The sequence below is a fragment of the Macaca thibetana genome, chromosome 16 (genome assembly GCF_024542745.1).
Source record: "Macaca thibetana thibetana isolate TM-01 chromosome 16, ASM2454274v1, whole genome shotgun sequence".
Taxonomy (NCBI): domain Eukaryota; kingdom Metazoa; phylum Chordata; class Mammalia; order Primates; family Cercopithecidae; genus Macaca; species Macaca thibetana.
In genome coordinates this window covers 53725812-53751808 of record NC_065593.1, presented here as the reverse complement: position 1 = coordinate 53751808, position 25997 = coordinate 53725812, and the positions used below count along the sequence as shown (strand labels likewise).

The 25997-nt window shown below is 56.9% G+C and overlaps 3 protein-coding genes and 1 non-coding gene across 14 annotated transcripts in view; 1 reads left to right on the top strand and 3 right to left on the bottom strand.

Annotated features, from left to right (window-relative positions):
- GRN (granulin precursor) overlaps window positions 1-25997 on the bottom strand; it is a 164850-nt gene that overhangs the window by 26013 nt on the left and 112840 nt on the right. The window lies entirely within an intron of this gene.
- SLC25A39 (solute carrier family 25 member 39) lies at window positions 7012-13138 on the top strand. 5 transcript variants are annotated; one of them, XM_050763126.1, is made up of 12 exons: window positions 7012-7412; window positions 9166-9265; window positions 9399-9458; window positions 9890-9934; window positions 10190-10323; window positions 10997-11064; window positions 11206-11330; window positions 11533-11706; window positions 12033-12142; window positions 12328-12409; window positions 12488-12568; window positions 12650-13138. In XM_050763126.1, exons 2-12 carry the CDS (start codon window positions 9181-9183, stop codon window positions 12763-12765), a joined length of 1080 nt encoding a protein of 359 aa, XP_050619083.1. In that variant the 5' UTR covers window positions 7012-7412; window positions 9166-9180; the 3' UTR covers window positions 12766-13138. The 5 variants fall into 5 exon arrangements, with proteins under 5 accessions (XP_050619083.1, XP_050619084.1, XP_050619082.1 ...); XM_050763127.1 differs by lacking the exon at window positions 7012-7412 and adding an exon at window positions 7803-8015 and having other exon boundaries at window positions 10214-10323; XM_050763125.1 differs by lacking the exon at window positions 7012-7412 and adding an exon at window positions 7803-8015.
- RUNDC3A (RUN domain containing 3A) lies at window positions 14431-24501 on the bottom strand. Of its 7 annotated transcripts, none has more exons than XM_050763104.1 (11): window positions 24125-24501; window positions 20381-20496; window positions 19881-20029; window positions 19630-19715; window positions 18310-18399; window positions 18125-18205; window positions 17810-17975; window positions 17510-17667; window positions 16607-16744; window positions 16404-16510; window positions 14431-15021 (listed from the first exon to the last, which is right to left on the bottom strand). In XM_050763104.1, exons 1-11 carry the CDS (start codon window positions 24229-24231, stop codon window positions 14879-14881), a joined length of 1341 nt encoding a protein of 446 aa, XP_050619061.1. In that variant the 5' UTR covers window positions 24232-24501; the 3' UTR covers window positions 14431-14878. The 7 variants fall into 7 exon arrangements, 6 of the variants coding, with proteins under 6 accessions (XP_050619061.1, XP_050619062.1, XP_050619064.1 ...); XM_050763105.1 differs by having other exon boundaries at window positions 19881-20017; XM_050763107.1 differs by having other exon boundaries at window positions 19881-20014.
- On the bottom strand, window positions 25849-25953 carry LOC126939992 (U6 spliceosomal RNA). Its single transcript, XR_007720525.1, has one exon. It is a non-coding gene; the product is annotated as a U6 spliceosomal RNA (small nuclear RNA).

The following is a 25997-nucleotide window of genomic DNA, read 5'->3' as shown; positions in this document are numbered from 1 at the left end:
CACTAGACAACCAACCAGGGACAGCACCTGATATTTTGAAATGGTAAATGAGGCTGGGCGCGGTGGCTCATGCCTGTAATCCCAGCACTTTGGGAGGCCCAGGTGGGTGGATCACCTGAGGTCAGGAGTTTGCGACCAGCCTGGCCAACATGACAAAACCCTGTCTCTACTAAAAATACAAAAATTAGACAGGCATGGTGGCAGGTGCCTGTAATCCCAGCTACTCAGCAGGCTGAGGCAGGAGAATTGCTTGAATCCAGGAGGCGGAGGTTACAGTGAGCCAAGATTGTACCACTGCACTCCAGCCTGGGCGACAAAAGCAAAACCCCATCTCAAAAAAACAAAACAAACAAAAAAATGAAATGGCAAATGACCTTTGGTAAAGTTCTTAAAGACAAAACCCAATTTTCCCTATAATTGCGGGGTGGTTTTATTCCTGGAAAACTCAATGCACAGCAGAATGTAAGTATTCAAAAGAATGGTTACAACCTGGGCAGCATAGCGAAACCCTGTCTCTACAACAAATACAAACGAATTAGTCAGGCATGGGAGTTTGCTACTCAGGAGGCTGAGGTGGGAGGATCGCTTGAGCCGGGGAGGTCGAGGCTGTAATGAGCCATGATCGTGCTACTGCACTCCAACCAGTGACAGAGTGAGAGACCCTGTGTCAAAAGAAAAAAAAAAAAAACAGGCACGGGTATGTGGGTAAAACAGAACCATCTTCCAGGTCTGAGAATTGCAAACATTCCTTATGTGTGTAATTGTATGTAATTGTCCAGAAAGACAGAGGGAAATTGAGAGATGTGTTCTTGTTGTTGGAAAATCCCTATTGTGTCAGACTGTCCTACACCTTACAGGGCATTTAGCACCCCTGACCTGCCATCTATCAAATGCCAGAAGCCCCAGTCTTGTGACAACCAGAAACGACAGTGGCCTCGTAAATTTCAAAAAATGTCCTCTAGGGAGCAGTGATGCTGCTGTTTGGAACGACCATCCGGCATGCTCTCAGCACCTGCTGTTTAATTTAACTCTGTCTTTGAGATTGTTTTACATGATATAGAGATCTGCAGCCCTCACCCCCCACCCCACCTGGATAGGTCAGGGAATGCCGCCCTTTCAAGGCTGTGTGCATTTGTCACATGGAGATACAGTCATGCACTTAACAGTTCCCTTTCACGGGATGTTCTGCTGTTACAAACAAGACTGCAATGAAGAAGTCCAAGCTGGTACCATCATTTCGCACTTGTACGAGTAGATGACTAGAAAAACGCTTAGAAGTGACCTGGCTGGGTCAAGGGTTTGGGCGTTTAGAATTTTCGTAGCTATGGCTAAAACTACCTTCCATATTCATCCACACTCCCCCAGCAGAGCAGAGCTCTGGGACCCAGGCTGGGGGACATTCTGGAAAGTCTTAGCCAGGACCCTCTCCCTCTAGGGGCCTACCTCCTCAGACCACACCCAGAGCCCTCCAATAAAGCCTTGGGTGTCCAGACACCTTCAAGGCCACCTTCTCAGGCCACAGAGGCAGGGGGCGACAGGGAGGACTTTCCCAAATTGGTCTGATCCCAGCTGTTATTTATATATATACACACACACACACACACACACACACATATACACACACAAATATACATATATACACGCACACACATACACACATATGCATATATATATATATATATCTCTTCTGTTTTTTTTTTTTTTTTTTTTTTTTTTTTTTTGAGATGGAGTCTCACTCTGTCACCCAGGCTGGAGTGCAGTGGTGTGATCTCAGCTCACTGCAACCTCCACCTCCTGGGTTCAAGCGATTCTCCTGCCTCAGCCTCCTGAGTAGCTGGGATTATAGGCACCCGCAACCACGCCTGGCTAATTTTTGTATTTTTAGTAGAGACGGGGCTAACATTTTTCTACACTGGCTTTTTTTGTTGTTTGTTTTTTGAGATAAGATCTTGCTCTGTCACCCAGGCTGGAGTGCAGTGGCAGGATCACTGCTCACTGTAGCCTCCACCTCATGGGCTCAAGCAATCCTCCCACCTCAGCCTCCCAAGTAGCTGAGACTACAGATGCACACCACCACACCCAGCTATTTTTTTTTTTTTTTGGTAAGAGACAGGGTCTCCCTGTGTTGCCCAGGCTGGTCTCAAACTCCTGGGCTCAAGCGATCCTCCTGCCTCAGCCTCCCTTACAGGCATGAGCTACCAGACCTGGCTTCTTTTTTTGCTGAGCCATTTAAGACTAAGTTACAGACATCATAACACTTTATTCATCCCTAAACACTACAGTATGTGTTTCCTAAGAACAGGGCATTCTCCTACAAAATCACAGTATTATTATCACACTCCAGAAATTTTAACACTGATAAAGTAATATTGGCCAGGTGCTGTGGTTCACGCCTATAATTTCAGCACTTTGGGAGGCTGAGTTGGGTGGATCACCTGAAGTCAGTAGTTCGAGATCAGCCTGGCCTACATTGCAAAACCCCGTCTCTACTGAAAATACAAAAATTAGCCGGGCATGGTGGTAATACCTGTAATCCCAGCTACTCAGGAAGCTGAGACAAGAGAATTGCTTGAACCCAGGAGGCCAGGCATGGTGGCTCATGCCTGAAATCTCAGCACTTTGGGAGGCCAAGGTGGGTGGATCACCTGAGGTCAGGAGTTTGAGACCATCCTGGCCAATATGGGAAACCTGGTCTCTACTAAACAAACAAACAAAAACAAAAAAACAAAAAAACAAAAATTAGCCGGGCATGGTGGCGCAGAGCAAGACTTTGTCTCAAAAAAAAAAAACAGTAGGGCCGGGCGCGGTGGCTCAAGTCTGTAATCCCAGCACTTTGGGAGGCCGAGACGGGTGGATCACAAGGTCAGGAGATCGAGACCATCCTGCCTAACACGGTGAAACCCCGTCTCTACTAAAAAACATAAAAAAAATTAGCCGGGCGAGGTGGCGGGCGCCTGTAGTCCCAGCTCCTCGGGAGGCTGAGGCAGGAGAATGGTGTAAACCCGGGAGGCGGAGCTTGCAGTGAGCTGAGATCCGGCCACTGCACTCCAGCCTGGGCGACAGAGCGAGACTCCGTCTCAAAAAAAAAAAAAAAAAAAAAGGCCGGGCGCGGTGGCTCAAGCCTGTAATCCCAGCACTTTGGGAGGCCGAGACGGGTGGATCACGAGGTCAGGAGATCGAGACCATCCTGGCTAACACGGTGAAACCCCGTCTCTACTAAAAAATACAAAAAACTAGCCGGGCGAGGTGGCGGGCGCCTGTAGTCCCAGCTACTCGAGAGGCTGAGGCGGGAGAATGGCGTGAACCCGGGAGGCGGAGCTTGCTGTGAGCTGAGATCCGGCCACTGCACTCCAGCCTGGGCGACAGAGCGAGACTCCGTCTCAAAAAAAAAAAAAAAAAAAAAAAAAAGTAATATCTATCATACAGACCTTATTCCATTTTCTCCATTTGTTCCAATAAAGTCCTCCATCACTCCCCTACTCCTTTCCATCCTCAGAATCCATTAAAGATCAGACTACATTTAGCTGTGGACCTGGGATTTGGACTTTTCCGCTGGGCAATAGGGGGCGGGGGTCTCAGAGGTTCCGAAGCCCTGGGCCCTGCTTTGGGAGGCTGCTCTAGATACAGACAGTGCTAGCCCGGGACTCAGAGGTGCTGGTGTGGTCCCATCCATGGGTGAAGCCCTTGAGTCCCACTTCAGCCCCAGAGATGTCTTCCTAGGCCCTGGAGGTGCGAGCTGGATGGGACACTGCCCCTGTCCCAGGGCTTGCCCTGGACAAATTCAGCCTTGTAATAAACTGGCCCTTTGGGTATCAGGTGAGGACTGGTCCCTCGGTCTCCACAACCACCCCTGCAGCTGGTACTTTCTTCTCCCCTTTTACAGGTAAAAAGGGAGAGTTTCTGCTTTTCCATCTGTGCGAGGAAGCTGCAGACGGCCACATGGGGCTACGTGTTGCCTCTGGAAAGACCACTGGGTGCACACACACATATACACACACAAATATACATATATACACGCACACACATACACACATAAACCTTGCCTGAGTCAGCCAGGTCAGTGGCCACCTCTGCAGCCTTCCAGGCTTGCTCCTCGTGAGTGGGCGTGTCGAGTCAGGCCTCCAGAACTTCTGGAGCATGTCAAGGCTCCTTCTCCACCCTGACCTGCCACAGTCATTCTTGGGAGAGACTTCATGAGGTCCAGAGGTGTCCCATCACCCATGGATAACCTCTCCAGTGGCCACTGCTTTGGTCACACCCATGAGGCCACACGGTTCTCTAAGCTTCAAAGCATTTACATTCTGCAGAAGGCAAGGACTGTGATCCACACGGCTCTGGGCCCCTGGCAGGGCTCACAGGACTGTTTATTGACTCTTCATGTGGCTTTCAGACATGATATTAAGAATCTGTACATTAGGGAGGGCAGGTGATATGGTCTTCATTTTCAGATGAGGAAACAGGTGTATTGACAAATCTCTAAGGATCCTATCTGAGATCATCACAAAAAGAAAACCGGAAATGGAGTGCAAGGCCCTCAAAGTACTGTTGAGGAAACACGCTCAGAGGTCCCCAGGTTTGATTCCTGGCTGTACTACTTTGCGCTGGTGACCTTCGTTCTGGGTATAAGGAGATATTATTATCCATGACTGTATATTAGAGGCAGAGGTGGGGCCAGAATCTGGGGAACTTTCCATGCCACAGGTTCTAGAGAGCAATTAATAACAATACAGTAACAGCAACAGTAGTTGTCGTCATAGAATGCTTGCCATGGGCCAGGGTTCTAAGCACGTCACAGCTATTAATGCAATCCTTACATAATCCGCAGGGGAAGGTGCATTATCATCACCATCAGCTCATTTTGTAAATGGGGAAACTAAAGCTTAGAGGTCTTAAGACGCTTGTAAGAGGCAGGCGAGATGGAAAGCCAGGTCAGGGCGCTGCTGGAGCAGAGCATCTGGGCTGAGAACTGGAAAGGGTGGGCGCTCATCTGGCTCAGGCACTTTGGGGGATCTAATGCTGACTCTTTTATTTGAGTGACCTTGAGGGCCTCCCTTTTCTCATCTGTAAAACGGGAGAGTGTGTGCAGGGAAAGTCTGGGTTCTCCTCCACACCAGTAAAATCACTACACACAAGAGCCGTCAGTTTCCTCCCCTGTTCTGTAAACCAAAACGTTGAAGTTGTAAAGAACGTTGGTGGAGAGTAGGTTCTCACCTTGACTGATAGTTTGTTTATCTATCTATCTACCTATTATTTTTTGAGACAGAGTCTCCCTGTGTCATCCAGGCTGGAGTGCAGTGGTGCAACCTCGGCTCACTGCAGCCTCGACCTCGCGGGATCAAGCGATTCTGCAGCCTCAGCCTCCCTATTAACTGAGACTAAAGGTGCGCACCACCACGGCCGGCTAATTTTTGTATTTTTAGTAGAGACGGGGTTTCATCATGTTGGTCAGGCTGGTCTCGAACTCCTGTCCTCAGGTGATCTGCCCACCTCGGCCTCCCAAAGTGCTGGGATTACAGACGTGAGCCCGACCTTGAATGATAGTTGATAAAATTATTTCGTGTCATTTCTGAACTCAGCTTGAGGTGGGAAGGGAATGGAAAGGACACCTTCTCTCGGGTCCTTTTGCCCAGCGTCCCCTTTACAGGCCACAGATTGCACTCTCCCTGCTCCGAAGCTGGAGTTTCCGAGCTCTGGCGGAGCCCAAAGGCATTCTCTCAGGGAAAGCTGATAGTTGGCTCCTCGACATCCACGTGCTAACCCGGCAGGCGCCTGCTGACTGCGCTGCTCCAGCGCCGAACGCGACCAGTAGGGGAATGAGGGGCGGGGAAGGCGGTGACGTCAAAGTTAAGGCCTACCCTTCTTAAAGGCGCAGGTTAGCCCACCGCCTCCTCCCCCCGCCCCCGCGTGCTGGTTTCTCTGTTAGGACAAATAAGCACGATGGCGCAAAAGTTCTAAATGCGAGGTGGGTGGTGGAGCCTGGGGTACGGGGTTGCCCCGGGAAATAAAGTATCTCCCTGACAAGCGGGATGGGAGAGGGCAGTGCTGGACTTAAGCCCGCCTGTCTCCTGAGGAGGCAGTGTGAGGGCCGTGGGAAAAGCACTGGCCGGTTCGAATCTCGGGCTCTTCACGTCGAGCCTCAGTTTCACTCTCTGTAAAATGAGGTAATCTATTTATTTTTCTTTTTGAGACGGAGTTTCGCTCTTGTTGCCCAGGCTGGAGTGCAATGGCGCAGTCTCGGCTCACCGCAACCTCCGCCTCCCGGGTTTAAGCGATTCTCCTGCCTCAGCCTCCCGAGTAGCTGGGATTACCGGCATAAGCCACCACACCCAGCTAATTTTTTGTATTTTTAGTAGAGACGAGGTTTCACCATGTTGGTCAGGCTGCTCTCGAACTTCTGACCTCTGGTGATCCGCCCGCTTCGACCTCCCAAAAGGCTGGGATTACAGGCATGAGCCACCGCGCTCGGCCTTTTTTTCTGAGACGGAGTCTCACTCTGTTGCTCAGTCTGGAATGCAGTGGTGCCATCTTGGCTCACTGCAACCTCCGCCTCCCGGGTTCAAGCGATTCTCCTGCCTCAGCCTCCCGAGTAGCTGGGATTACAGGGGCCCGCCACCATGCCTGGCTAATTTTGTATTTTTAGTAGAGACGGGGTTTCACCATATTGGCCAGACTGGTCTCGAACTCCTGACTTCAAGTGATCCGCCCGCCTCGGCCTCCTAAAGTGCTGGATTACAGGCGTGAGCCACCGCGCTCGGCTTGGGGTTGGGGTAATCTATTTCAACAATAACCTACTGCAAAGAGTTTTGAGACTCAGAAGAAATCACGATACGAGAGCAACCAACAGCAAAACGTCGGTGTCCTCCCGCCCTCAGTGCGCATTCCCTTCCCGCGCGGGAGTCATTCTGGGCCTTAGGCGGGGTTGTGATTTGCTCAAGGTCACGCGGAAGTGGGATGTGGCTCCCCATGGCTTTCCCGGCTCCCCCGGCCTGCTCTCGTCCCAGCCCGCCCGGCCCGGGCTGTAGCTCGGCTCACCCAGCGGCGGACACCCGCGCGGGGCCCTGTGGTTTACAAAGCGTTTTGCAGTTGCAGGCCTGTTCCGTAACCTGCAAAATGAGGGCGATGCTAAGGCCGGCGAGAGAAGTCGTCGAGAAGTTTTCAAGTCTCGGCGGGGAGCCCGGCAAGTAACTTCGCCGTTATTGTGCGGTCTCTCGGCGATCTCGAATAACTCATTCTCACTGCCGCCGCCACGCACCTGAGGACCCCGAGGAAGGGGGCCAGTGCATCACCCTCGCCGTCCGGAAGGCGCTGGGGCTCCCAGTGCCGCGCGCGGCCAGGGCGGGGCTGGTGCAAATGCGCTGTTAAGGACGGCGCGGCGACTCACGCCTGGAATCCCAGCACTTTCGGAGACCGAGGTGGGCGGATCGCTTGAGCCCAGGAGTTCCAGACTAGCCTGGGCAACCTAGGGAGACAAAAATAAAAATAACAAACAAGCCGGGCGTGGCGGCGCGCTCTTGTTGTCTCAGCTACTCGGGAGGCTGAGGCGGGAGGATCGCTTGAGCTCGGGAGGTCGAGGCTGCAGTGAGCCTAGATCGCGCCACTGCCCTCCAGCCTGGGCGACAGAGCGAGGCTGAAAAAGATGCTGTCTAAAAAAAGATGCTGGAAGTGCCTGCTGCTGCCAGGTTTTAGCGCGACGTGGAGACCGCGACGTTGGCCTGCAAGTCTTAGCGCTAGACAGGCTTGGAACCTGCCCGCGCGGCCCCGGCAAGGGGGCGGGACCGCCGCAGGTCACGGCGGAGACGCGAGTGGGCGGAGCCGGAGACACTCCGGGTTTGCGGATGGTCGGCCCGCGTCGGGCGGGGCCTCGCGCAGCGGTGTGGGGGCGGGGCCCACTTGGCTTCTTTCGGCGTTGGCCCGGGTGCTCGGCGAGGGCGCGTGGACCCCGCACTGGCGCCGGAGCCGGTATGGGCCCGCCCGGCCCTGGGCTCCGAGCCGCACGAGCACCAGCCTAGAGCCAGGTAGGCGGTGCTGGGCCAGGGCTGGGGACGGAGACAGAAGCGGGGGTCTCCGGGCGGCCGTGCGAGCCAGGGCCGGTGCTGGGGCCGTCGGGCTGGCGTGGTCCTCCTCACCTGGCGGCTCTGCGCGCTCCGGTGCCGGGAGTGTAGCCGAGCGTCGGGGAGAGATCCTGGCTCTACGTCCCTACTTCCCGCTCTCTCGGCTGCGCCCCGGGCCTGTATTTTGGGGCGGGAGGCCAGAGACTGCTCTTTCTCTACGGGCCCCAGGTCTGGCCCGTTCGGCCATGCGGGGAGGGCCGGGCATCCCAGCCCGCAGTCCCGAGGAGGCGACGGGCCCTTTGTGGTCACTAGATCTGTTTACGCGTCACCCTCGGTGCCCGGCCGTTCCTCCACGCCCGGTAACTTGGGCTCGCAGGTGCCCGCCCGGGGCCTTGGTGCTGGAGTGGGGGCTGCAGGGGCAACACAGGTACTCTGATTTTGGGGCCACGAGGGCCAAACCCGCGCCTGCACGTAGGAGGTGCGCAGTGGACACGTGCGAGGTAGACGAGGGAACGGCCTTGGCCCCTATTGCAATCGAGAGATAGGTCTGGCACCCCAGCTTCCTTCGGAGCCACTCCTGAGTGACCTTGGGCAGGCCACCTCGTCTCCCCAAGCCTTAGTTTTCCCCGGCGGAGTGGGGCGGACAGTCCCTGCTTTAGAGGTCATTGCCAGGGTTGTTGAGGCAACTGATGTTTCAAGGGCGGTGGGTAAGGGTCGGGTTAAAGTCTCATAGCGGGCCGGGCGCGGTGGCACCCGCCTGTAATTCCAGTGCTTGGGGAAGCCTAGGCGGGCGGATCACGAGGTCAGAAGATTGAGACCATCTTGGCCAACATGGTAAAACTCCGTCTCTACTAAAAATACAAAAATTAGCTAGGCGAGGTGGTGCGAGCTTGTAGTTCCAGCTACTTCGGAGGCTGAGGCCAGAGAATAGCATGAACGGGGGTTGGTGGGAGGTGGGTGTGGAGGTTGCAGTGAGCCGAGGTGGTGCCACTGCACTCTAGCCTGGCGACAGTGTGCAGAGCGAGACTCCGTCTCAAAGAAAAAGTCTCACAGTGGCCCTGCCTCCTTTCCTGCCATCCCTGGAATTTTGCTCCATTTGAGGTTTGGTTTTCAGGACTGAAGCTTCAAGATGGCTGAGCAAGACCTTGGGGGTATCAGCTCCCTCCAGCAAATGGTGGCCTCAGGCGCTGGGGCTGTGGTCACCTCCCTCTTCAGTAAGACCTTGGGAGGTGGGGTGGGGGCAGGTGGGGATGGGGCAGACCAGAGATTGGAGGCTGTGTGGTCCTGGGGGAGGAGTCCTAGGGGTGGGGTCCTGAAAGGAGCCCTCAGACCCACTTCCTCCCCCAGTGACACCCCTGGACGTGGTGAAGGTTCGTCTGCAGTCTCAGCGGCCCTCCATGGCCAGCGGTGAGTACCTGACCTGGAGCTAGTGAGGGGTGGTGCCTGGGCAAAAGAAAGATCTCCCAGAGGCCAGCCGTGGTTTCTCACACCTGTAATCCCAGCGCTTTGGGAGGCTGAGGCGGGCGGATCACCTGAGGTCAGGAGTTCAAGACCAGCCTGGCCAACATGGTGAAACCCCCTCACTACTAAAACTACAAAAATTAGCTGGGCTTGGTGGCGGGCGCCTGTAGTCCCAGCCACTTGGGAGGCTAAGGCAGGAGAATCGCTTGAACCTGGGAGGTGGAAGTTGCAGTGAGCTGAGATTGTGCAACTATGCTCCAGGGTGGGCGACAGAGCAAGACTGTATCTCAAAAAATAAAATAAAAAGATCTTCCAGAGATGGGGTCCCTGGGGCGGGTGGGGGCTCTCCTGACTTGAGGGGCTGCCTTGTATTTTAGAGCTGACGCCTTCCTCCAGACTGTGGAGCCTCTCCTATACCAAATGTGAGTGCCCCAAGCCACAGGGAGCCTGGGAGGGTGCAAGGGGGAGAGAGTCCTTGTCCCTGTCCCCAGGGCACCAGTGGACTCCACAGCCATGGACTAGTGTATACTCCCAGGTCCCGCCAGCCAGTCCCATGACCTGCACCAGAACATCCACACAGGGACCTGGCCTTTACTGGCCTTCCAGGGATAGGGGCCCACTGCCTCCCTGCAAGGTTCTAGGGTCCTGTCATTATAACGTCCCTTGCCTTTCCCCAGTGCCCTCCTCTCTCCAATCCACAGGGAAGTGCCTCCTGTACTGCAATGGTGTCCTGGAGCCCCTGTACCTGTGCCCAAATGGTGCCCGCTGTGCCACCTGGTTTCAAGACCCTACCCGTTTCACTGGCACCATGGTGAGGAGCAGCTGGGTCCACAGGGATTCGCCAGTGTCTGTGAGGAGTTGGGTCTGGCTGGGCAGCAGCCCCAGGAAAGAAGGGGTTGGGCAAGGCACGCAGAGGTAGCCAGTTCAGTCAGAAAGTGCTTCCGGAGAAGGCAGTATCTCTTTGAGGTGTTGTTTTCTTTTTAGATGGAGTCTGGCTCTGTCACCCAGGCTGGAGTGCGGTGGCGTGATCTCAGCTCACTGCAACCTCCACCTCTTGGGTTCAAGTGATTCTTCTGCCTCAGCCTCCCAAATAGCTGGGATTACAGGCGTGCATCAGCACCTGCCCCTAATGTTTGTATTTTTAGTAGACGCTAATTTTTGTATTTTTAGTAGAGACGGGGTTTTGCCACGTTGGCCAGGCTGGTCTTGAACTCCTGCCTCAAGTGATTTATCCGCCTTGGGCTCCCAAAGTGCTGGCTGGGATTATAGGTGTGAGCCACTGTGCCTGGCCTCCATGAGGTTTTTGAAGGGTGACCAGGTGTCCACCTGGACCCAACTGGGGTATTGCACGTGTAGAGGCAGGGAGGCTTGAGGGCTGTGGGCAGAGGCTGAGGGCATCAGGCAAAGGCCCAGCCTAGGCCAGCCCCATCACAGACCTCACTTGTGTCCCTCCTCTTCCCCTGGGCTGGTGCCTGCTTGGCCAGGACGCCTTCGTGAAGATCGTGAGGCATGAGGGCACCAGGACCCTCTGGAGCGGCCTCCCCGCCACCCTGTGAGTAGCCGGGTCCTGCACCCCTCTTCTCTGGTACCTCCTGACCCCTTGCGCCCTATTGAATGGCTAGGTGGGGCAGGTGATGCTTTAAAAGTTTGGGTCCTTTTGGGAGTCCCAGCTAACCTCTCTCCGTATCTCCAGGGTGATGACTGTGCCAGCTACCGCCATCTACTTCACTGCCTACGACCAACTCAAGGCCTTCCTATGTGGTCGAGCCCTGACCTCTGACCTCTACGCACCCATGGTGGCTGGCGCTCTGGCCCGCTGTGAGCATAGTCTTGGGCCGTTGACCTCCCTCTGTCCCCAGCTCTGCCCAAGCCCAGTCAGTCCCAGCTCCCAGCCCCAACCTCTGCCAGCCTGGGGGTGCGGGGGATGTTCTAGGTCCCTAGACCTGGGGCAGGAGTTACATGATGCCATGTAAGACCTGTGACCTGACTTCTCCACACTGTCACCCCAATCCCCGCACAGTGGGCACCGTGACTGTGGTCAGCCCCCTGGAGCTTATGCGGACAAAGCTGCAGGCTCGGCATGTGTCGTACCGGGAGCTGGGTGCCTGTGTTCGAGCTGCGGTGGCTCAGGGTGGCTGGCGCTCACTGTGGCTGGGCTGGGGCCCCACTGCCCTTCGAGATGTGCCCTTCTCAGGTAGGCACCTGGGCTGTAGGGGGTGGATGAGGGAACCCTGGGGTGATACACAAAGGGTCTACGGCCAACTCCCAGCTTTGTAACTAGTAACCATGAAGTTACTTAGCTTTTCTGAGCCATGGGTTTCTCAGCTGTGAAATGGGTGTAGCAGGTAGAGTATTTGCCCAGGCTGTCAGGAGATTAATTCCTACAGAGAGCCTGCTTCCGAGCCTGCATGTAGCAGAGAACACTCACAGCTGGGAGGGAGTGGTGGCAGTGAAAGATGGAAGGTCTGGGACTACCTCTTTGCCCTTCCCATCTCTAATCAGTGCATCCCCCTCCCCAAGCCCTGTACTGGTTCAACTATGAGCTGGTGAAGAGCTGGCTGAATGGACTCAGGCCGAAGGACCAGACTTCTGTGGGCATGAGCTTTGTGGCTGGTGGCATCTCAGGGACGGTGAGTGGACTGGGCTGGAGGTGAGGCCAGTGGAGGTCTCCCTGGGGGGGGCCTGAGGGTTTTTGGAGATGCCCAGAAGCAGACCCCATGAGGCCTTTGTCCCTCCCAGCCGCAAGAGCCATCTGGGAGGAAGGGCTGGGGGTCCTGGAAGTGGAGCTGAGCCCTGTCCCTGCCCGCCCCACCAGGTGGCTGCAGTGCTGACTCTACCCTTTGATGTGGTGAAGACCCAACGCCAGGTCGCGCTGGGAGCAATGGAGGCTGTGAGAGGTGAGGGCCCAGACGGGTGTAGCAGGGGACAGGCAGGGTCCTGAATGGGGCCTCACTGAGCTGGCGTCGCGTTTGCAGTGAGCCCCCTGCATGTGAGCTCCACCTGGCTGCTGCTGCGGAGGATCCGCGCCGAGTCTGGGACCAAGGGACTCTTTGCAGGTCAGTGTGTGGGTGTTGGGGTTGGGCGCAGGGCGGGGCCTGCGATCCTGACCCCTGACCCAGGTCTCCTTTCCACTGCAGGCTTCCTTCCTCGGATCATCAAGGCTGCCCCCTCCTGCGCCATCATGATCAGCACCTACGAGTTTGGCAAAAGCTTCTTCCAGAGGCTGAACCAGGACCGGCTTCTGGGCAGCTGAAAGGGGCATGGAGGCAAGGACCCCGTCTCTCCCATGGATGGGGAGAGGGCAGGAGGATACCCAGCCAAGTGCCTTTTTCTCAGCACTGAGGGAGGGGGCTTGTTTCCCTTCCCTGCTAGCGACAAGCTCCAGGGCAGGGCTGTCCCTCTGGGCGGCCCAGCCCTTCCTCAGACGCAACTTCTTCCTGCTGCTCCAATCGTGGGGATCATCACTTTCCCACCCCCCAAGTTCAAGACCAAATCTTCCAGCTGCCCCCTTCGTGTTGCCCTGTGTTTGCTGTAGCTGGGCCTGTCTCCGGAAACCGAGAAACCCTCAGCCTGGCATAGTCTCCCTGACCCCTGTTCATTCCTTAAGTGTAAAGATGATGAACTTCTGCCTGGCGCCTGTCCTTTTGGGGCCTGGGGTGGCTGGGAGGGAGGATTGGGAGGGACCCTGGTGCTAGTTTGGCTGCCCAGGGTGGCACCCATAAAGAGGACCTCTCCAGCTTGGTGAGAGTCAGTCGGGGTGAGGACCTAGAGTGTGAGGGACCACAAGTAGATATTCTGATCGTGAGGTCCCTTTGGGGACCACCCCCATGTTAGGGTTAGAATAGGGGATGGTAGGAGCCGGGCATGGTGGCTCATGCCTGTAATCCCAGTGCTTTGGGAGGCCAAGGCGGGTGGATCACAAGGGCAAGAGATCAAGACCATCCTGGCTAACACGGTGAAACCTCGTCTCTACTAAAAATACAGAAGTTAGCTGGGCATGGTGGCGGGCGCCTGTCAAGTCCCAGCTACTCGGAAGGCTGGGGCAGGAGAATCCCTTGAACCCGGAAAGCGGAGTTTGCAGTGAGCCGAAATGGCGCCCCTGCACTCCAGCCTGGCAACAGAGCGAGACTCCATCTCAAAAAAAAAAAAAAAAAATTGGGGATGGTAACATCTCTCCTTGAGGGCACACTTAAGCCACAGCAGAGGAGTGAGGGCTGCTTAACTGCCAGGCTCTGGCCTAAGAGGAGTCTGCAACTTTGGGCTAAAGCACCATTGCTGAGGCCAGCACAGGGCACTGGCCCCACCAGGGTGTGCCTCCATCCTGCCCCCGGCGTGCTCGGCCTCCTCAGCCTGGGATTGAGCGAATTCTTTTTTTTTTTTTTTTTTTTTTTTTTTTGAGACGGAGTCTCGCTCTGTCACCCAGGCTGGAGTGCAGTGGCCGGATCTCAGCTCACTGCAAGCTCCGCCTCCCGGGTTTACGCCATTCTCCGGCCTCAGCCTCCCGAGTAGCTGGGACTACAGGCGCCCGCCACCTCGCCCGGCTAGTTTTTTGTATTTCTTAATAGAGACGGGGTTTCACCGTGTTAGCCAGGATGGTCTCGATCTCCTGACCTCGTGATCCGCCCGTCTCGGCCTCCCAAAGTGCTGGGATTACAGGCTTGAGCCACCGCGCCCGGCCGGATTGAGCGAATTCTTAAAGGCTGTTGGGTTGGAGGGCACTTGCATGTCTTGGGCCTGCCCTGGGCAGACCTAATATTTTGGGCACTTAACACAGAAGCTACCCACTCCCTGAGTGCTGGCCTGCCTGTCCCTACAGGGCACATGCTAGTGCTGCCTGACCTTGGTCACGGGCCAGGCACTGACTACTTCAGACCTCAGGACGGGGCCCTTCCCCAGCCCCCCACATACAAGGCTGCCCTCAGTCCTCTGGTTTTTATTTGCCTGATCCCCCGCAGAGCTCCTGCCCTGGGGGCTGAGGAAGGAGTGACTCCAGGGCATACACAGGGACAGATGGACAGGCTAGAGACTGGGAGGTGGGGGTGTGGAAACTGGGCCACCAGCTCCTGAGGGAGAAGGGGAGATGAGTGAGGGAGTGCCAGGGTCACCAGAAGAATGGAGCAGGCTTCCCCAGGGGTCCCTGCGGCTTGGGCACCCCTGCCTCCTGGCTCAGCCTGCTTTCCTCCGCAGCCCGTGCTGCCACAGGCAAGGAAGCTAAGGTGAGTAGAGGGGATCTTCCCCGAGAGAACCCTGGCTTGGTGGGCAGCGTTCTCTGCAAGGGTAGCCTGGACTGGGGGACTCTTGTTGAAGAAGGGTGGCAGGTGTCCATGGCCCCTGGCAGGTGGGGCTAGCACTGCCCATGCCGTTCTTCAGCTGGGGCTCAGTGCCGGGCTGCCCTCGGGACTGTCGCTCACCAGGCACTCGTTGGATTTGAAGCTCGCCAGGGACTTGCAGCTGGGAATGGAGGCCAGGGAGCCGCAGAGGCCCAGCATGGAGGGCGTGGGGTCCTTCCCTGGGGAGAGAGGGCGGGTGAGGCCGGGCAACCAGTCTGCATGTGTGGGAGTTGGTAGAGGGGTGGGCAGTGAAAGGGCAGCCCTCAAGTCACCCCCCAGGGGACCTTGATATATTCCAGAGCATTTGCCATTTTCAGTTAAACTTTGGTTAAGCACCTGCCTGTGCCAGGCACGGCGCTGGGGACACTGTATTGTAATCGTCAGTTGATGTCTCTGTCTCCCCCTGAGGGTCATCCTCTCTCTTTGTCCATTTATTAAATACACAGTGAGCACTCGCTCTGTTCCAAGCACTGGGGATACAGAGAACGGACAAGACACAGTCCCTGCCCTCATGGAGCTCACAGTCTGGTGGGGGAGACAGACACACAGACAATCACAAACAGTGTGATGGGGCTACATGGCCACAGCCTGCCTTGTCTCAAAGAAGGTCTAGGGTCATCCAATACAGTGTGGTTGCTTATAAAAAAGAAAAGACGGGTTATCCAGGCATAGGGAGAACTAGGATGGGAAAAACCAAGGTGAAGCCAGGGATGAGGTCAACACAAAGTGCATGCGTTGAAGTCCTGGGCATTCGCTCGAAGGGAGCCACTAATTTGGCTCTGAGCTTCCTGGCAGCCAAAGAGAAGGGGAAAACAATGGTCAGGCAAGTAGTTCACAGTGTGCATGAGATAAGAGCAAATTAGTCTGAGGAGTTCCTCTAGAGTTTGTGAGCCCCCTGAGGATGTCATGACACTAAAAAGCCACTAAGCCCTCACCACATGACAACACTGGTGATTATCAACATCCCCATTTTACAAAGAATGGACTCATGGAGATAAAGTGATTGACCAAGCTCACATGGTCAGAGGAAGCACAGCCAGGATTTATGTTGGGTTCTGCATATGCTGGGTTCTGACACCCCAAGTAAGCTCTCAATTGCTGTGCTAAGCCCTCAAAAAAGGCCGAGAGAGGCCGGGCACAGTGGCTCACGCCTGTAATCCCAGCACTTTGGGAGGCTGAGCCGGGTGAATCACTTGAGGTCAGGAGTTCGAGACCAGCCTGGCGAAACTCTGTCTCTACTAAAAATGCACCAATTAGCCGCGCGTCTCTAAAAATACTCAAATTAGCCACGTGTGGTGGCGGGAGCCTTTAATGGCAGCTACTCAGGAGGCTGAGGCAAGGGAATCCCTTGAACCCGGGAGGCGGAGGTTACAACGAGCTGAGATTGCACCACTGCACTCCAGCCTGGATGACAGAGTGAGACTCTGTCTCAAAAAAAAAAAAAAAAAAGAAAGGCTGAGAGAATGAAAGAGGCAATGGGCTAGGACCTGCCTCGAGGCCTCAGGGCCTTGCCTCAGCCCTTCCTGGAGGGGTACTGGGTGTTGGGGTTGGGGGAGCTCACCAATGGGACCCCAGGGCTCCTCGTCCCGTGTGCCCTCTCCCAGGCGCTGGGAGTCCGAGCTCAGACTGGCTTCAGCTGACAGGGGCTCCGTGCTCATGAAGCTGTGTCTGCGGCAGAGCGAGAGCTGGTGCACCGGTAGAGGAAGCCCTTCTTCCCCAGGACGACCCGCTCGCAGGCCCAAGCCGCACCCGGCTGGGGCTTACCTCCGGTAGAGCTTGGAGTTGCTGGCGCCCTCGGCCCCATTAAGCGTTCCCAGTGAGGGCCATTGGTTGACCAGGGGTGTAGTGAGCTCCTTGGAACCCTGGGCCAGAGGGGCGTGGTCACTGGGGATCAGACCTGTCCTGGGAGGGGGAGGAGGAGTCAGGCCTGGCTGGAAGTAGGAGAAGTGAGGAAGGAGATTCAGCAAGGGGATGAGGGAGGGGTCAGGAATGAAATCTGAGCGGCAAAAATGGGGATACGGTGTTGGGGTCAGTGGGCCAGATCCCGGGAAGAAGTGGAGGTGGTACTGGGGTGGAGGGGTGACTGGGAGTTGGAGGGAATGGTACAGTGTTGTAGGGGTCAGTTGGGGTGATGGGGGCTTCAGTGGAGAATGGTGTGGGAATCCCTGAAGGGTAAGGTCGTCTTGGGGATCCTGCCGCAAGATCAGGGTGATGGAAAGGCTTAGAGAAGAAGTGTTACAGGGATCGGCAGGGGTGAGGTCGGGGGTCACAGCGGGTGATGACGGTCAGTGAGCCTGTGGTGCAGGTGAGTGAGGTGATGAACGCTGGGAAGTGTGCAATCGTGTTGAAGGTTGAACAGCAACACCCAAGGTCCTCGTGAGTGACGTGGGGTCCCTGCAGTAAGGTTGGATGGCCACTCTAGCTGAAGGGTAACTGAGGGTGAAGTGGGGCTCTGGCTGTTGGAGGTCACTGGATCTTATGCTGGGGGCAATGTTAGAAGATCATTGTGGGCATCTCGGGGTGGGCTGGCTGGATCAGAGGGTTGATGCTGGAGAGTTGGGTGCTCGTGTCGGGTGATGTTAGAGTCGATGGAAGTGAAGATGGGGTTCGCCCGATGATGTGGTCGGGGCGGCCGGGGTCAGGGGTTAGGGCAGGCCATGCGCTCACAGCTGCTCCTGCAGCTCCAGGATCACGCCTTCCAGCTCCCTCTTCTCGCGCTGGTTCTGCGCCGCCGCCTCCTCCAGCTGCAGCTGCAGCCGCCGGTTCTCCGCCTCCAGGTCCTTCAACTGCGACTCGCGCAGACGCACCAGCTCCTCCAGGTAGCCCTGCGGGGCGCCGGCTCAGCCCGGGCGGCGGGGAAGACTTCCCGGCCGCGGCCCGCGGCCCCACCCCGCCCCGCCGCGCCCCAGGATGCCCGAATCCCCCGCGCCGGCCCGCCCGCCCCCCAGACCCGCTATCGTCGCGCACCTTCTGCGCGTAGACGATGCGGAACTTCTGCTCCATCTTGTGCCATTTGCTGTACCAGCTGTCTTCGTCGGTGACCAGCGGCAGGTACGGGTGCTCGGGCGAGTTGTCCTCGCTCGTGCTGCTCTCGGCGCTGTGCCGCTCCTCCTCGTCGGTCAGGTAGTCGTAGCTTGGGAGAGGGAGTAGTGGGCACGGCCGGTCCCGCCCCTCCCCACGCGCGTCTGCGCTGGCCGCCGAGGGCAGGGGGACCAGGATGTCCCCAGGATGTCCTGAGGACCCCCCCGTCTCCCGCCCCGCCGCAGTCATGGAGCCGCTCACCTCTGTGTAAACTTTAAGTAGGGCGTGTAATCGATGACCACGGGTGTCTTCCCGTCCAGGACTTCCCCCTTTAGACAGAAGCTGAGGCAGAGGAGCCACAGGGTTGGGGGTGGGTGTGAGGGGTTGGGGTAGGACATTTGTCGGGGAAACAGCCCCCTCCACCACTGCCCTCAGGCAGACCCCACCTGAAGTCGATGGCGCTCAGTCCGATCAGCATTCCGGTGAGGATGGTGGCTTCGTCCCGCAGCATGATGGCTCCAGAGTCGTAGAACCGTCTGTGGGGAGGCAGAGGGTGCAGGAGGCCTGACAGTGCAGCAGGTCCCTGGAGCCCCTCCCCAGAGCTGCTGTTGTTGGCTTACTGCCACCCCATCCTGAAGGAAGGCCAATTCTCCTTCCTGATATGCACGCAGGCCTGGAGCCTCTCTCCCCCCTCAGCCTGGGGCTGGCACCTGTGGCCCCATCACCTAGAATGAGTGCTCCCTGAGCCGACTCCTCCCTCTGAGCTACCCCTTCCTCATCAAGTACTGGGTTACCCAGATCCTTCATATCAGGAAGCGAGTCTTAATCATTAGTGCTTGGTATACAGTAGGTGCGCAAAAAACGTGTTGACTTGAACCTGGAAATGTGTAGACTGAGGAATGGAATTCAGCAAAAACATCAGGCTGGCTGTGGCCAATTGGGATGCGGAGGTACACGCCCCCTGCCACACCCAGACAGTTTCAGATGCACCTGCCCACATAGGCACACTTCTCCTTGTAACCCCTTGCTTCAGGCACCCAACCTCCCCGTGAACCCACAGTGCAGGGGTTGAACTCCCCACATAAGGACTCTGTGTCCGTGAATAGCAAGTACAGAACTGCCGCTGTAGTTTGGAGAGCCAGAAGGGCTGTGTTGTAGGTCATGGAGCAAGCCAACACATGAGATGGTGCATAGCTGAGGCTCATCCAGAGGTGTGCCAGGGCGGAGTGTGCTGGGCAATGATGTCAAATAATGGGCATTAGATTTGACTTGCAAGTGATGGTGGCAGTGGTAAAACTTTGTCCTGGGGCCGGGTGCGGTGGCTCATTCCTGTAATCCCAGCACTTCGGGAGGCCGAGGTGGGAGGATCACCTGAGGTTGGGAGTTTGAGACCAGCCTGACCAACATGGAGTAACTAAAAATACAAAATTAGCAGGGCGTGGTGGCATATGCCTGTAATCCCAGCTACTCAGGAGGCTGAGGCAGGAGAATGGCTTGCACCCGGGAGGCAGAGGTTGCAGTGAGCTGGGATCGCACCATCGCACTCCAGCCTGGGCAACAAGAGTGAAACTCCTCCTCAAAAAAAAAAAAAGAGTTTGTCCTGGGACTGCAGGCCAGGCTGGAAGAGGGAAATCAGCCGTGCATGCTGGTGCTGGGACTTGTAGTCCAGGAACTGAAGGATGCTGCAGGAACTTAAGGATCAGCTGTGTTTGGGCAATGCAGGTGCACCCTGAGGCCTGTGGTCTGAGTTGCCTGGGAAGTCTGACCTGGTGGTCCGGGTGTCGCGCAGAGCCGTGGTGATGTATTCTGACATGCGCTTCTCCATCAGTGCCACCCGGATCCATGCCCGGCCCTGGAAATCACGTTCACTTTTACTTGCTGCCCCAGAGAGACTCATGTGTCCAGCATCAGGTGTGGGTCCTTCTCCCCTGGGCTGTGGACAGGGGGTGAGGACCAAGAAACAGGCAGGCCCCCTGTGTCCAGAGCAGAGAGCAGTTGCTTGCTCCAGGCCCCTCACCTTGGCCCGGGCTGTGCTGATGTTCTCCATATTCTCGATGCTGCTCACACAGTTGTTGGGCACTTTGCTGCAGGCCAGCCGGATATAGTCCCAGAAGCCCCGCTGCCCGTCTGAGCTGAACCAGCTCACTGGACCTGCTGGGGCACAGGCTGAGCCAGGGCAGGGAGCGGACTCAGCAAGACCAGGGAGTGTGGAGAGGGTCCATGTAGTGAAGCACTCACATGCATAAGTATAAGCAGCCTCCTCCCACAAAGATCTGTGCATACACATGCATGTATGCAGTGGGCACCCCAGCATATAGCTTGCCCACTGATGGGGATTGTAGGCCAAAGGCGTCTCCCACTTCCCAGATCTGTACACAAGCTTCTGCGCATGGTCCAGGATGGGGGCCAGGGTCAATGAGGGGATTCAGAGTCCATGGAGTATATCAGAATGAGGTGGCTGGGAGCTAAAGGCTGGGAGTTGGGGAGGGACCACTGGAGGAGGGACCCTGGGCCCACCTTTGAAGCGGTGGCTGAGGATCTGCTCTAAAATGGCTGCAAAATTGACAAACTCCTCTGATGAGTCATCGATGGGCTCCGCTGTGTACTTCTCCAGCAGCGTTTTCACAGAGAACCTGGGTGGCAAGGTGGGGAGACAGGGCAGTGGGGTGTCAGGTGAGGAAACAGGCTGAGACAGGGAGCAACTGGCAGAGAAGAGGTCAGGAAGGGCATGGATGTGGTGGGGGGCAGAGGGAGCGGGGAGACAGGCAAGACTACAGTGACCATAGAGGTACCATGTCATGTGGAGTGAGAGGGTGGCAGGTGGGGAGGGAGGGTGACAGGTGGGAGACTGATTGACAAAGTGGGTGATAGGAGAGGTGACACCCAGAGAAAGGAAGCTTCGGGAACAAGGGGTGAGAGGGACTGAAAAAATAGGAAGATGAGGCGCCATAAGCCGGGGGCGGTCCCAGAGCCTGTTCCCCCAGACCACCCTTCAGGGTCTGTGTGTGCGAGGCTTGGGTCAACTAGGTGTTAGAAGCCGATGTGTGCCCCACCCTGAGCTGTCTTCTGTGATTGCTGGAACAACCTTCAGTCCCTTTTGGGGATGGGGTCACCTGTACCAGGGCATGTGAGTTGGCACTGTGCACATGGAGTGTGGGCATGTGCAGGTGGCCAGGTGGGCTCCCAGCACACAGATACCCCCTTCCCCCTTTCCTTCCCGGCTTGGCCTCCCACACACCAGCTGCCCAGAACCAGGCAGTGCAGAGCTGGGCGGGGGTGGGGTGGGGAGGTGCGGGGTATGGGCCTGACACAGACACTGGGCAGGAGGGGGCATTGGCAGCAGATCCTTGGAAGGGGCTTGGGGGCCTAGCTTCTTAGGAGGAAGGGACCAAGGGAAACCTGTGGAGCTGAGGGACTGAAGCCATGCAGTGCCCCCTCTCCAATCCTGTCTACGCCTCAGGCTCCCTCTGCAGTCACTACCCCTGCAATCTCCCCCTGCCATCCCTGCAGTGGAGTGGGGCAGGGATGAGGACACAGTTCCTAACATCCCATGATTTCCCTGTTGTGGGTGGCAGAGCAGGGGCGGGGTGTCCAGGGATATGGGAGCTGCTTGGAAGTGTCCTTTTCTTCTTAGATTTATCAAGCTCTATAATGTGCCAAGCACAGTACTTTGTCTGCACTACCTTATCCATGCTCAGCCCTGAAAGATAGGCCCTCTTATCACTCTCATCTCCATTTTACAGATAAAGAAATTGATGGTCCAAGAGGTTGACTGATCTGTTCAGAGCTACATGGCTTATGAGGAGTCAAGCAGGTATGTCTCATTCTGATTCTGAAGACTCTGCTCTTTCTGCTACATCTGTGGCCTCCTGGCAGCTATCGTGAAGACCTAGGCCTGGAGCAGCCCCTGCTCCACCGCCCTTTGTCCTCTACTCCACAAGTCTCCAGCCCTGGAGCACTGACCTCTGCGGCTCTCAGGCCAATTGCACAGCTGAGCCGTTGTCCCCCTTCCTTTTGAACTTAGAGTTGATCTGGCCTGAGATCAGAGCCAGGTCAGTCTTGGGGTTGCACTAGAGGGAGGCAGCCTGCTGGATTCAAATCCTGTTTCCCTGTGACACTCATGTGGCCTTGGGCCCCTCTCTGAGTCCCCTCTTGCCAAATGCAAATGGGAACAATCGTACCTGCCTCATTACATTTTGGTTGAGAGCCCAGGAAGGGTTGGGAGATGGTAGGTGCCTAGGGCTGCTGGGCAGGGATGGTAAGGAGTGGGGCTGTGGCTGGGAAGGCTGGCCCTGCTGAAAGCAAGCCTGTGGTTGGGGCATTATCCCAGCTTCACTATGCCCACCCTCCTGCCAGCTTGATTTCTCCTGGTCATCTGGGTCAGACAATGATGGGGCCTGGACTGGGTTCAGCATGGCAACCATCTGGTATCTGTCCTCAGGGGTGCCGCAGAGGTGGTCATTGCCCCCGGGAGCCCCGTGGTGTGCTCTCTGATAGGAGATGCAGTGGCTGCTGCAGGTTACCATGGAGACAGCGAGGCCAGGGCCCAGGGGAGCCCACGGCCTGCTAAAGGGAGCTGTTCTGGGAGCTGGAGGCAAACCATGTGACAGTGATGAGGCAGCAGGGGCCTAGGGGTTACTAAGCCTTTGTCACATCACTGACCCCCCAAAACTCTATCCTTCCCTCCCAGTTCTAAGCCACCTTCAGCCCTTCAACTTCTTCTTCTCTGGCCTATGTCAAGGAGAGTTCCCTCATTCCCCCCACGTACTCAAGAGGTTCAGCTAACTTGGCAGGCAAGAGAAAAAAGAGGAACCTAGCAGGTAGAGAGCAGAGAGGGCCAGGAAGAACGTCATTAGGAAAGGGTTCTTTCTGTGTGCCAGACACTGAGCTAGGCTCCTACATGGATGATGCCATTATCATTCTTTGGTATGACTGTGACATCTAAAATGAGGATGATGGGGCACCCAAGGCCCAGAGTGGTTAAGAGACCTCCTCAAGGTTGCGCAGCTAAAGCTGATGGAGTAAGAGCTTGAACCTCGGACCATCTGGCCCCAAAGACAGAAATCTTTGTTTTACAACACACTGGTAGGGGTTGGGGGGAATGAGGGTAGAGGCAGTGCCCTGCACTGTGGGCTGGGCCATTGCTACACTCTCTTCTTCCTTAACATTCCAGGCATTTCTGCAGAGGTCTGATGTGCACAGCACTGTGCTGGGCACTAGGGATATGATGCTGGGAGACAGATGCAGTGTGGTTGGGTGTGTGCCCAGGAACCTGGAAGGAGCTATGGGAGCCAGGAGCCAGGGCATCAGGTGGGCACTAGTGGGCCTCAGGGTATCAGGTGGGCTTCAGCAGAGCTGAGGCCTACGTGGCAGGCAGGTGGGGCTGGCAAGGGAAGAGTGAGCCCTGTCCCCAGGAGCACCCTGCCCTGAGGGAGCAACACCTGATAGGCATGGGGGCCAGAGGAGGTTGCAGCTGACAGGGGATCCCAGCACCAGAGGAGAGTGCAGGTGTGGGCTGCAGGGGGAGTGGCTGAGTAGCTGGCCATGCCCTGGTTTTGGGACAGGGCAGGGAGGGTGAGTCACTGCAGGTTTGAAGTGGACAGGATCACTTCCTGGGCCCCACAATAGCGGAGAATCTTCCCAACCCAGCAACCGTTCACCCTCAGAGACCAGTGGCCGTGCCCTCCCGGTCTTCTCCCCTATAACCTGGAACCCAGGCTCTTGGTCCTTCCCACGTCTTGGGCGGTGCCCCTCTCCCTTCCCTGGAGGGATTCATGGGCTCTGCCCCCATGCCCAGTTGACCCTGCCCATCCCTGCTCCAGAATCTGAGCATTGGAGAACCCCACCCCAGAGGGTCAGTTTGACATGGGTGCCAATGAGGGTATGCTTGGAGGGCATTCATCCCCCCATGGGGTCCCCTCTGCCCATCCCGCCCCACTCCCAGCAAGGGAGCCAGCCATCCCCACCTCCTTCCCCCTCACACAATGTCACTTCCTGGTTCTCACAGGAAGCTGCAGTACCAATTAAACACCCCTCACCCCTCAGGCCCAGGCCCCGGCATAGGCCACTTGGCCTAGAAGGGTAGGGACCAGACTGCAGCTCCCTCTCTGGGTTCTGGGCCTGGGAGGGACAGTGGACGCATTATTCTCGACTCTTTGCTCCCCTCCCTTTTCTCCGCAGCAGCGCTCCGTCCGGGTTTCCGCAGTCCACCCCAACCCCTCTCTCTGATCACCCCAGCCCCCGCCCGCCAGCGGTGCCCACCTGCATACGGTGATCAGGTTCTTACGCTCCACAGCCACGTTGCGAGAGGATGCTTTCTTGGAGGACAGCCCCAGAGCCATGGTGGTCTGGACAAAGCTCGCTTCCATCCAGATGTGCGGCCACTGCTGCCGCCGCCCGCTGCCCCCCACCCCACCCGGAGCCCCAAACCCGTCGCTGGATCACGGCTGGGCCCTCTGTCCGCCGCGGCCCCTCAACCCTTCCATGGCCATTCCCCTGCCTCTGCGCCTGGTGCCCGGCCCCCTCGCTCCCTCCCCCGGCAGCGATGCCAGAGCAAAACAAGGCCGGGGAGGGAGCTCTCCGAGGTGCTGAGCCGGGCCCCGTCAGCCCCTCCTCCAGCCGCCCGCCCCCCTCGGCCAGTGACGTCAGGGCCCTCGGGCCCCGCCCCCCAGCAGGCCGAGGACCAATCCGCAGAGGGTGCAGGGTCTGGGGGGAGGGGAAGAGCCGGGGCCCCAGGGAGGGCGGAGGGGGTTCCCGGGAGAAGCAGAGATTGGAAGGAGAAGCAGGGGGCCTGCCCTCCACCCCCACACTCTGGGCCCGAGACTCCTCGCTCCTCCCCGCCTCGAGTCTCTGGCTCCGACCTCTCTACTCCCTTGTTTCTGACCTGTGCTCCGTGGTGTCTCTGATCTCCCCCTGCCGCTGGGGGAAAGGAGGTCCTCACCTCCGTGACCCTCGTCCCCTCCCCGCCCCCTACCCGTTCAGCCCCGGCTTTCTCGGCTAGGTGGGGGCTGCGTGCAGGGAGCGCAGGTGGCTCCGGGCTGCTAACCCAGGAGGCTAAGGAGCAACCCTAGAGACTGCATCTGCGTGTCTGTGCCTGGGCTGGACCCGCCTGCACCAGCCAGGCCGAGCCAACCTCTCCTGGGGTGGAGGATGGGACTCCAGACGAAGCCTAAGGGTCCAGCGCCTGGAACCACTTGGGACAGAGAGTGGGGGGCAGACTGGCAGCGAAGGGCCCTGGGCTCTGCGGAAGTTCCCAGCGGCAGAGCAGGCGCCTACAGTGGTGCCAAGGCAACCGGAGGGGGTGGTGGCCCACCCCCTCGCACCACCCCAGAGCCAGCTGGCCTAAGGTTAACCCCTTGGCTGCCGGCATTGCCGCATAGTGCCATCAACCCTCTCTGAATGGGGTCATTGATCTCGGGCAAGGCCAGGAGTGTCCTGTAAAACTGGTTGCAGTTTCTCCCTGGGGGTGGGGGAAAATGCAGGCATAGTCTGGTTTCCCCCCCTACCCCCCGCCCTTGGCCTCCTATTCCTCTCTCACATCCCTGCTCCCACCTGCCCTGTTCCTCTATTCAACCTGTTCCAGGATTTTCAGCGGGGGGGTTCCCCTTCACCTGCTGGAATCCTCAACTCCCACGTAAAGCCTTTCTGTGTTTATTAAAGGGCCTCTACCCAATTTCTCCATCTGCCCCTAGGAACATTCCTCCCAGGACTCACTCGTACCTATTCTCCAACTCTGCCTACCTGCTCAATTCACCTGATGCTCTGCCAGTGGATTGCTGATGTCTCTACATTGATTCAGATTTGCACCCACATCTGAAAATAATCAGCAGGAAGGGACCCTCTGTCACCACAAGTGGAGGAGGAGGAGACGAAAGAGCCTGGTTTTGACACCTGGAGACTGACTCCTAGCTCCTGATTCCTAGCATGAGATCTCACGTTTATGCAGCCTCAGCCTCAATTCTTGGCTTCTGGGACCTCTACCTTTTTTACTTTTTTTTTTTCAATTATTTTTTGCATGTCATCCTTGCACAGTGGCCATGCTAATCTTCTCTGTATCAGTCCAATTTTTTAGCATATTAGCACATTCCAATTTTAGTATAACCTTGGTCTTTTCAGTCCCTCTTCCGTCATCTTG